Source organism: Anopheles bellator, chromosome 1 (assembly GCF_943735745.2).
Source record: "Anopheles bellator chromosome 1, idAnoBellAS_SP24_06.2, whole genome shotgun sequence".
In the NCBI taxonomy this organism is placed as follows: Eukaryota; Metazoa; Arthropoda; class Insecta; order Diptera; family Culicidae; genus Anopheles; species Anopheles bellator.
Genome location: NC_071285.1, coordinates 54,567,253 through 54,578,475, shown reverse-complemented (window position 1 = coordinate 54,578,475; position 11,223 = coordinate 54,567,253). Strand labels below are relative to the sequence as shown.

Here is an 11,223-nt window from a genome sequence, read left to right as displayed (position 1 = left end):
TCTGTGTCATTTCTCATATGGCCGTGGCCGAAATGTTTCTTTCACAGGTTTCGGCTTTTGCTTCACTTTCGTTATAATTTGGTTCGTTTATAATCAATATATATTTTCTTGTCGTCACTTTCGCCTCTAATTTCGGCTCCTGTTTCTCACCTCATAAATATTTAGTTTCCTTTGCTACAATCTTATTTCGATCGCTCCAAGCTTGTCACTGGGTTTCGTATTTCTATGGCCCTGAAAGGTAACGCGGCGATAAATGCTCGATTCGTTGTGTTGGCTTTCGCTATCGTTTCTGAGTTGCAAATTGTTTGTTGCGTGCATTGCGTGTTTCTATCTTTCGTTTTTTGCAGTTTCATCTCACAACCAGGGTCTTTCATCGATTAAACATGGCTTGTGTGTCAACACAGCGACGGAACGATTGGGCTTTCATTTGGTTCATCGGATGAAGCTACTGGGAGATCGGTGGCCAATAAGCCAATTCCTGTTACAGTTGGGGCTTGTGGGCGGAAACACTCATACACCAAATGCCCACCATTCACAAGTATTACCCATTAAATCCCTACTATCACAACAAGCTGCAACAACGGACTGATATGCTGCAATATACCGAACGATTCCGAAAATAGGCTATGGAAAAACAGGTCTCCAAAGCGCTAATATGAAACACTTTTATGCGTCTTTAATCGAGAGCATCACAGAATAAAGCCTTCGGTTGCTAGCAACGCTATGGGCAGCGTTGTGGCACATTAATGCCCAACGACAAACCCACTTCCCGCTTGTTTTCGGATCCATACCATCACCAACTGAATGCCGAGCTCCGTCGTCGAGCGACTGGAACCATTTTCCCTGCCGCTTTCACAGATCAATGTAACCCCACAAAAATCCATCTACTAGAACGGTGGACTAACTAATTCCCGGTACCGGCACTGCTCGGAGACGAAGCTAAGCTGAGTTTAATATCCAACATTTATTGTGTTTTGTGTTTCGATTTTCTTGAACCGCGCGCGCGTACGCGAGCGCATAGCTTTACACTTCCGTTACACGCATGCACACAACAGGTTTATTATTTTGAAAAGAAAAAGTAAAGCAGAAATTGGCTGTTTCGAGGATCGTGGTGGTGTGTTCTTTTAGTTATCCCTCTGTAACGTCGTAAACAATATTGTGGCGGCTGCTCCTGCTGCTGCTGCTGCTGCTGCTGCTGCTGATAGAACTAAGCGTATAAATAAAGCATTTTAAAACCGTGTACTGGTTGCTCGTTCTCGTTCGTTCTGTTTCGAAGCCGCTAGAGGCGTGTGGTGGATTATGTTGTTTTTTCCATTACAATGAATGCAGAGGTGCCACTGGCGAGTGGAAACCGTTCGAAAAATTCTACTTCGAAACAAGGGCGCTCTCTCCGCTACTACTGCTGCGGAGGCTGGCCACCGCTGAAGCTAAAGCTGCTGGGAATTTGATGTTGAGTGAACTGATATCCTGAAAGTGAGGAAAACAAACGGCCATAAGCATCGGGATCGGGATCGCGCATCGATCGTACTGATACACGCACCTGCTGCGCTGTTCTGTTCCGCGATTTGCTTCGATCGTTTCGCTTCCTTCTTCTGATTCGCCAGCACGAGTACCTCTTGCAGGTTCTTTTGCTCTGAAGCGTTCAAATTTCTGGTAAGCATTGTATACCAGGCCGGATCCGTGTTGGGAAGATCTGTTGGGAAGGGCAAACATTATTGATTGTTACTTGACGGCGACGTCGCGGAAAATTATCAATAGACACGCACTGTTCATAACATCCTGGAACAGGATGTACTCATCCACTGCGTTCGGATTGTCCTCATCGTCCAACGGTGTCGTGTAGCCTTCCAGCGCTGTTTCATCAATCTCATCACCATCTTCGGTATCGTCATCTTCGTCGTCGTCATCCTCATCACTATCGGCGTCCTACGAATGTTATCGAGATCGCGGGCCACGTTCCGTGTGAATGGTTGCGAACGCCGAACATTGGTTCATTTCCCACCCTTACCTGAATCGAAGCCGTTATCTCGAAGCCGGCCTCCGCACTCTTATCTTGCACCATCTTCGACACGTTCTTGAAGTATGGGTTCATTTCGTCCACATCGTCTTCGTCACTCGAAAGTCCGTCCTCCAGGTCTTCACTTTCGTCTTCGCTTTCCTCCTCTTCGCCTTCGGATGCACGGGCAGCGTACGCACGCTTCAACCCATCGAACACCATCAGCATCGTTGGAATGATCTTGTCCGGTAGTTCGCTCAGCACCGTCGGCTTCCGATCGCCCAGCGACAGCAAAGTGCACAGCCCGATGATGCAAAGTTTACGATCATGGATACTGTTGTGGTGTGTCCCACATAGGAAACCCGATTGGGGAATAGAAACAGATAAAACAATTTGAAGAGAGAGACACCAATCCGCTGGAACCAAGGGACCTACCCAAGGAAGCAATCGTAATCGTGCAGCCATTGCCGGATGAAGTGAGCAGTGATAGAGGAATTGGGCGCCGGGTTCGGAAACTTTTCCAGTATTTCTAACAACAGGGTGGGGTTGTAGTAGATCGCTGCTATAACCACCTGAGGATGGGCGAAAAAGAAATGGAAGGTTTCAGAATTGTCTCACAATCAAGGTGTGTCGGATCGGCACCGTAAACCAACCTGTAAGCACATCGTTCGCAGCTCGGAAGTTTTCACCTCTCGCGTCAGCCGCATCAGCGCCAGCTCGACGAAGCTTGGTATGAAATCGTCAATGTGTCCCTTGCACTGCAGAATGATAACCTCGAGCAGCTTGGCCGCACTGCACTCCGACTCTTCCGTCGTGCTGCTGGTCAGTATCTGTGACAACGAGGTGCAATGCCAATTAAAATGCCCGCACCCTTTCGGGGTTTCTTCCTTCCGCTGTGTCTCTCCTTACCGACTTGCACATATTGTACATCGCGATCACGTGGTTCTGGTTGGACAGGAAGGCGGGAGTGTCGACGGTGATATAATTGTGCAACGCTGGCATCATGTCAACGAAGTAATCGGCCCCATTCTTCTGGAACAACTGTAACAAAATGTGCACGAGTGAGTAAAGAGTGATGCTGGTGATGTCCGAGCTTTCTCCAGTAAACACACCTCATAGATAATCTCGAGTAGCTTCCACATGTCGGGCGAGATGCTCTTCAAGGTTAGGTCGCACACAAGCGCAAATGCTTCCTCGTAGAATTCAAACACGTTTTGCTGCAGCACGTGCCCGATCACTTGCAGCACGATCGGGTGTAGCGAGGCCAGTACCGCCGGATGTTCGTCCATCACCGCCAGCAGGGTCTCCATCGTACTGAGCAATCCCATCGCTGTGATTGCCTTCTCGTCACCACTTTCGTCCGTTTCCAGCACCTGACTGAAGGTGGTCGCCAGATGCTGACAGATGTCGATCGCGATCGGTGGCAGCTGGTCCGAGTAGGTGCACACGATCTTCTGCAGGACGGTAGTCAGCTCTTCGTTTTCCGTTTCGCGTATAATCTTCAGCAGCTCCATCGTGATCTCCTTGATCTGTGTGCTCAAGAATGGTGCGGCCTCATCCTGCGAGATGAGGAACATTTGCATGGAGACCGCAGCTTCCACCTTCACCGGCAGGTCCTTGTCGGTGAGAAGCGCGTTGCTGAGGTAGCGCATAATTTGCTCCAGAACCTGGGGATTCTTGAGCTTTATATCGCTGAAGTAGTGCATCACCCAACAGGCCCGGGCCCGCAGGTGCCCGTGTGGGCTGCCAAACTCCGGAAACACGTATTGCATCAGCAGCTGCTCGACTTGCTCCTTGAAGATCTTTTTCCGCAACAGCACCTCCGCCAACGAGCCGACCATGTGCAGTGCACCGTCTTTCTCCTTGTGGCCCAGATTGGGTGTGTTGATGATCTGCATAATGATCTGCATCACCTGCGTCAGGATGCCTTTGCGCGTTTTGCAGCAATTGTGCAGCAGCATCTCGGCCGACTGGACCGGCGACACGAAGTCGTCGAACACGTCGAACTTTTTGCGAATATACTCGATCGGATCGCTCTCCCAGAGCTCCTCGTCGGCGTCACTGTACGACATCAGCGGGAAGATCACGTCGCGGATGATCGCCAGCATGTGCGGCTTCAGCATCTTCCACGAGAAGGCATGCGACACCGCCGTCTTGATGTAGTCGAGCGTATTCGTCATGACACGGGGCGACACATAGAGCTTATTGCGGTACTGATCGAGTATCTTGAGGAGAACCGTTAGCAGACCGCTGGTGAACGTCTGCAGGAACCAATCGGCAAACTCTTTGTACTCCTTCGAAATGACGTTGCCCGGGCTGCCGTACCGTTCGAACATGCGCAAGATGATGTGCGAGGCCCATTTTTTCGTCTTCCACCAAGGCATCTGCGGTCGCTCCTCTTCCTCGATGTGCGTAGGATCGGGTGCCGGGCGGTCGAGAATTTGGCGGCAGATTTCCATCCAGCTGGAAAACACATCCCTACTGATCACCTCCAGTGGCAGCGAGTACTGCGTGAGGGCGTAGAAGATCTTCAGGATTTGCTTCTGCAGCAGGACGCTCTGCTCCGACGGTTCGTTGATCACGTTCATCATGATGTTGTAGATCTGCGGCAGCAGCAGGTTCATCGCCTCGGTCAAGGGGCCGCGCTCGGATGACTTCTTGTACTCGTAGTGCTTGACCAGCTGGTACATGCACAGTAGGGCCCCGTGCCACGCATTTGGATCGCTGTTCTGCAAACACAGGCTCACCTTGTCCACCACCTGCGTCCACCGGCCGGGGAAATCGTTCTTGATGATGTGGCTGAGGCAGAAGCATAGCTGCACCTTGATCACGTCCGCCGGTACGTGCACGATCGCTTCCACAATCGTATCACGCACCATCGCACGATCTTGCTCGTGAATGGCGAACGGAATCGGAAGACCGGCCCCTTCCGCCTCCCGATCCTGCCAGCTGCTGTTGACGAGGTTCTTCAGGTAGATAGCGCCCGCCAGCCGGACCGGCATATCCAACTCGTTCTGCATGATCACCTGCATCAGGCTGGGCAGGAAGCCGATGATTTTGTGTACCTAATTTGTTCAGTCCAAGAAAGGGGACAAGCAGAAACGGAGAATAAAATTAGTCAGAATGCGTTAGTAGCGTTGGCTTGTTACGGACGTGATGACAATGCAAAGCAAAACCAAAATCCCCGATCAGTGAGCTTTCTGAATGGACAACAATGCGAAAAAATGCTGTAGTAAGTATTATCACGTCGTAATGCCAACTATTTTACAGCTGGCAATTGGAAGGTCAATAAAGAACATCTGACAAAAAATAAATCAATACCACTCGATAGCAGGCAACAAAACCCGGCCCCTCTATATTTGTGTGAAGTGTTTATAGCGCGCCTAGCAACACGGGGCCACATAGCTTGTCAAGCTACGCTCCAGGATCAAGAGAACGTCACAGAGTCAAGGTGATACTGACCCATTTTTATTGAAAATCCGCTTCGATTCGTACCTTTTTCTCATTGCCGACACCCGAGCGAAGCTATGCTGGGCCTTTAGCTTGTTTATAGTTCGCACGTTTCCATGGGAAGTGCGGCAAAAGCGAAATAACACGAAACGACCACCATAAATAGATAGGTTACCGTTTGATATTTTACTTACTGTTTCAATTTACAAATAAAGAAGCTCTGTTGTGATCTGATTTTGCACGCAAATGAATTGCTGAAAAAGGATCCGCGCCGCGCAGGGCACAGATCGATAAATGATATCATTGCGAATGAATCATGCCATTTGAGTTAATGATCATCGCCGCTTGAAATGATCGTCCGCATCGCTTTCTTCTCAAGCACATCGTGCCGTTGCCTGCGGCGGTCGGCAGATGTTTCTTTGCGCTGATTGGTCAAACGGCCCGGGCCGACCAACCAGACTTTTCTCTGAAAATGATTCACTTGTAAATTCTGCCCGCGATAGGGGTGGTGCTGTTGCGCAACAACCTCCAGGCATTCGGATGCTGAGGGACGCATAATTGAACCAATTTCGTTCCTTCAGAACCGAACTGATAATTGAACGTAGAAACATTACTCACTTTTTCGCAGTTCAATAACCTTGTGCCAGAGAAGTTGCGTCGGTTGCAGAAATTTGAATCAATAATTGCGCGTAAATTTAGAAGAGACCTTCAGTTAGGACACTCTTTCAACATGCATTATTTCTGACCTTGTAAAGCACAAAATCAACATAACTGTCGCTTCGAAAGAAACGCAGAAATCGCCATCATTTCATTCACGAAGCGCCACGGCGTCGTTGGCCAACAACATCGTTGTTCTCATGGTTCTGTGTAAACATTGCACTATCGCAATGCAATGCAATGCATCCGGACCGATCCCTTGGGAAAAGGGTGGGGGATCCTTTACGCCGGGTTCCACCGGTGACTCGATCACTCAACCCGATGTGTCAAACGCAGAACGGCAAGCGGTCCTCGTCCGGTGAGCCGCGGCAACCGCCAGACGTGTGTTCATCGCCTGCTGCCACGCACACTGGTGAGCGCCGCGATGCATTCCCTCCTCGCAACACGCGTGCCAACGATGACAGCGCGTGTGGTGAGTCAAGGCAATGGAAGGTAGAGCCAAAATCATGATCGCTCCGTGGCGTTGCTATCTCATTGCCGGTCGCTATTTTTAAAAATCTTTTCAAATACTGCTGGGTTTCGCTTTGTTTAGTAACCCGTTTGCCGAGAGATCCAGCATCACCGGAAGCTACACAGAACGGAAACATTACACCACGGCAAAAGAGAAACACCGGCAGTCGCAGAGAGCGACGGAGAGAGACAGCGATGTGTAGAATCAAGGAAACTCGGAATGTGGCCGATTGATGGGAGCGTGCGAAAGCGGAACGGGACGAACGATGAACCCCCGACCGGTGGATGAACACGACCACCGTCGTGTGCACGCAAAGCACATGGTTCCTCCGATTGGCAATGCGCAATGCTTTTCTCAAAGGTCTCCGGTTCGGTTTTGCCCGATCCCTTGGACGGGAGTATATTGTGGGGTTTTCCCGGCTAATGCATCGCGCCATTCACCTGGTTCAGCTGCTCCTCGGCCTGCAATCGCTGCGTCGGCTCGATGGTGGCCCGCAGCAACTCCGCTATTTTGACGGTATCCATTTTTTATCGCCGGTCGGTCACCCTTGCACGTTCCTAACCTAAAATCTCTTTTTCTTCAGAGTACCGCACTGCCACCTGCGAAGACACTGTTTCGGAATGGCAAACCCCGCGAGAGAGACGATTATTAATTCACTTATGTGCTGGCAGTTTTGCTTCCAGTGGCAGTCGCGGAAAGCACGGCCAGCAACTGATTTGATATTGCACCACACACGCACGCACCCAGGCACAGACGCACACAGGCTTCCGTCGAACTTTCGCGGTGCAATCGATTCCACCGAGAATTGGTGTTGGGCCGCTCCGTCACGGAACTGGAAACGCAAAACACACAAGCGTGCAAAACCGCACAAAGAGCCCGGACACGCGGTTTTCGCGTAGGTGCTGCTTTCCAGGCACTGAGCGATGCTGCTATCTGCGGCGGGAAACCGGAATCGCGACGGACACGGGATTCGATCTGCTTCGTTCACGGAACAGCAGCGTATGCGGCGACGTGATGACACCGCATACGGCACGACATGCACACCGACGGCGGCAAATAATGGCAACTTCGCACACGCTCCACAGAATTCCGCGGGCACAATCCTTTCGGTACCGGATTCCAGTTCACTTCTCTCGGCAGCACGGAAAGTTTAGCGCAAGGCGCGTGTTGAGCAACGAAGAAAACAGCAAACGTCAGACTGGCAAGGCGAGCGAACGGAGGAGCAAGAGCGAGAGAGCCGGAATGTTCATGCCGGCTCATGACTGCTACTTGACAGCTAGCTTGAATCGCGGCGGCATGCGATGAATTTTCTTACTCCGGCGGCGCTGGTGTTGTGCAACAAAGGGCGCAAAGCGGCGGCCACGAAATCGGTTGTTGGCAGAAAAGATATTGTTAGGGAGAAGTACTGTGATAACCTGCTGCAGAAGACTGGTATTGTTTTACGTTCGCTCGTAATTGTGATGCTGTAAACTGCTTTCTATATCAGTTATTTGGTTATCAATAAAATCCTGTTTGTGCTCTTAATGAATGATTCTACTAACTTGCAGCACGTGCGAGCGACATCGGCCGAAAGAAAACTCCTATCAGGAAGCTTGAGTGCATAACGACCCAGGTACAAGCATTCAAGAAGCAACTGCCGCAACGTTAGAAAACACAATGGAATTTTATTTACAAAACACAGTACGCTACAACACGTTAAAAGGGAGAGACAAAAGAAAAACAAAATAAACTGTCCTACGATAAAAGCCAAGGGCCGCTCTAGGAACTACCCGTGTCTAGGCACGCGTGCAGCCCGTTCCCGATGCACGCGGCGTACCCTATCAGGTGCGGTATAACGTTCTGTTCGTACATGCCGCCAAACAGATGCGACCACGGTCCGTAGGCAAAGAGCGCCACATCGTCGCCGCCATGCGTTTCGTATTTCATTGGCACGAGCTTCGGAAACTGAAACTCCCGATCGATCATCATCATTTTCGTCATTTCCGGCCGCGCTCCGTTGTGGCCCAGCGTTGGCCCTCCCGGTCCGTTAGCGTACGAGAGCGTAGTATACGGTTTGCGGTCTCCGTCGCTAAGCTGACTGTTCAAACCAAGAATATCGTTTCCACGTTTCCCATACCCCGCCAGACTCATCGTGTGCGAATGGTCTGCCGTCACGATCATGAGCGTATCGTCGGCACTCGATAGCTGCCGTGCCACCTGAACTGCTTCCGAAAGTTGAACCGTTTCGTCCAGCGATTTGCGCGCTTTCGTGAGATGATGCGCGAGATCAATCTTGCCTCCTTCGACGAACAGCACGTACCCTTCGGGATACTTCTGTAGCGTGCGGATCGCGGCATACGTAAGATCCCCAAGCGTGGGGTCCAGATCGGGTCGTGCATCCAGATGGAAGGGCAGATGGTCTGCACTGAACAGGCCCATCAGATAGTCGACTTGGGTAAAGTTTAGCGCCAACAAATCATTACGATTCGACACGTACCGGGCCGTTCCCAGTGGTTTACCATAGTACCATTGGGAGATTAGGTTTACACCGTCCAATCGTTGTCCCTTGACCCCGTCCTCGTCCTTCGCACCCTTTGGGATAAGCTTGCGCCGCCCACCGCCTAGAATAACGCGAAGATTCTTGCCCGTTTCACCGTACACCAGCTGGCTGGCAATATCCGTACACATGGCCGGGTCTGCACCATGGCGCACCACATCAGCATCGGATTCCCAATCGCGGTTGGCTGTGTGAGCGTATGTTCCGGCTGGACTGGCGTGCGTTACCCGTGTCGTCGTCACAAACCCGGTAGCCTTTCCGGCTTCCTGTGCCCAGGCCAGGATCGATTGCACGCGATTCCGAGGATCGAGGCTGGCAGCGCAGTTGCTGTAGTTAACGGCCGCCGTCACTCCGATCGTAGCGTAGTTGGCCTTTACACCGCACAGGTACGCAGTGGCCGAGCACGCCGAATCGGCCACTTGCTTGTCCACGCAGTAAGTCTACAAAGAAAGGAAGCATAATTAGTAATCAAATTACACCTAGAGCCGGTTTTCACACATCAAACAGGTAGCAGGCAATTTACCACCCATAGAACGGTTTAGTATGGATCGGTATGGAACACAAATTGTAGATGGGTTTATTTGTTGATCACGTTCTGTTGACGTGCCTGGCGTTGAGAACCGCTTAGTAACTTTGTCACTCACTGGTCTGATCTTCTGTATGATATAATTTTGGGCACTTTTAGCACACCTTCGATGCATACCTTGACGAGGCCAACGTCGGGAAATTCTTCGAACGACAGCTGGCTTTCCTCGCCCGTATGACCTTGCTTCTGCCCCAGATACATGCGGCTGGCTGCTAGCGTCGGTATAGACATACCGTCACCGAGAAAGAAGATAACGTTTTTCGCTTTGTTCCTATTCAGCCGCCGTAGTAGATGTTCCTTCAATTTCAACTGCGCCCCAATGTTCCAATATTGAGCCGTTTGCTCGTAATCGCCGGCGGATACGAGTCGCTTCTGGCGGTGGGGGTCAGCGGCAGCTTCCGGGCGATGATCGTCGTCGCTGGCCGCCGGCAATGGTGGCGGATGTACCGCTGCAGATGAAGCAGGGGATGCGTTAATGTGTATAACATTTAATTGGATCTTGCCTGTGCGATACACTACTTTAGGCGAGATGGTTTTTATCTCTCACATCCAACTGAGTGAGATGAAATGGTTTAATTTGACCGATCATCATACAGCTGAACAAACTTACTTTCACTGTCGGTTTCATTGATGGTCGATTTGGTGCGTTGCAGAGAATCGTCTTCAGAAGTGACACTCGATACAACGTAGTGTGGTGGTGCGCTAATGCAGCTGGAACGCGGCGGGGCCACGATCAGCAGCGCGGCAACGACAAAGTATAGAAAACCCATCGCCGGACGTGTTTTTCGCGAGTTTGAGGACTGTGCACAAAAGACCGAGCTAGAGTTAGATCCCGCCAACGGATCGAATGCCTAGCCGAGCGCTTGTCGATGCGTCCGAGGGTTTCTGGTGTGCTGGCGAGACTGATGAGCCGTCCGCCTTGTTCCGAGGTTGGCCAGAAGGTAAACACAGTCGCACGTCCGGGGTCTCGGTACCAGGTATTAGTGCCACCGGCGTGTGATAGTGATGTTGCCGGTACTCTAATTGCGGACTGGGTCTCGATCGTACGGTAGACAGGCTTTTATGTGTGAAATATCCGTAAGGCTGTGGTCTCGGCCATACAGACACCTTCAGTAGGACGTTCGATCGCAGCGCCAGGCTCATTAACTCTGCAACAGACAAGAGGAGATAAAATGTATCCAAAGATGAAACAGTAAATTCGGTGACCAGCATGATTGGGATGAATTTTAAGCTATTTTTTGGGGCCAACTTATTCGATCGGCATTGTGAGGCAGACGTTACGCAACTGGTTTCGGGTGTTTGACGTAAAATTATGCAAATGCTTGGTGTTCAACGCTAATGTTATGCATTACGTTCGAATCGAGTTACGGTATGATAATTCATCTTATGTTCCATCATATTCTTCTTTCTTCGTGAAATTTTTTATTTGAGATTCGCTCGGAATATTTGAACAGTTTTTAGCAAAACGATTACCGATTGTTTCTACC

General features: G+C 50.7%; 2 protein-coding genes across 2 annotated transcripts; both read right to left on the bottom strand.

The window, feature by feature from the left end:
- Positions 1-83: 83 nt before the first annotated feature.
- Positions 84-7,733, bottom strand: LOC131206026 (importin-7). Its single transcript, XM_058198383.1, has 9 exons — positions 7,055-7,733; positions 3,109-5,061; positions 2,906-3,037; positions 2,650-2,826; positions 2,432-2,568; positions 2,009-2,330; positions 1,767-1,926; positions 1,541-1,693; positions 84-1,467 (listed from the first exon to the last, which is right to left on the bottom strand). The coding sequence occupies exons 1-9, from the start codon at positions 7,136-7,138 to the stop codon at positions 1,397-1,399; spliced, it is 3,189 nt and encodes a 1,062-aa protein (XP_058054366.1). The 5' UTR covers positions 7,139-7,733; the 3' UTR covers positions 84-1,396.
- A 639-nt stretch (positions 7,734-8,372) lies between these two features.
- Positions 8,373-10,506, bottom strand: LOC131215887 (alkaline phosphatase-like). The gene is made up of 3 exons (XM_058210283.1): positions 10,347-10,506; positions 9,854-10,185; positions 8,373-9,590 (listed from the first exon to the last, which is right to left on the bottom strand). Exons 1-3 carry the CDS (start codon positions 10,504-10,506, stop codon positions 8,373-8,375), a joined length of 1,710 nt encoding a protein of 569 aa, XP_058066266.1.
- Between the last annotated feature and the right edge of the window lie 717 nt (positions 10,507-11,223).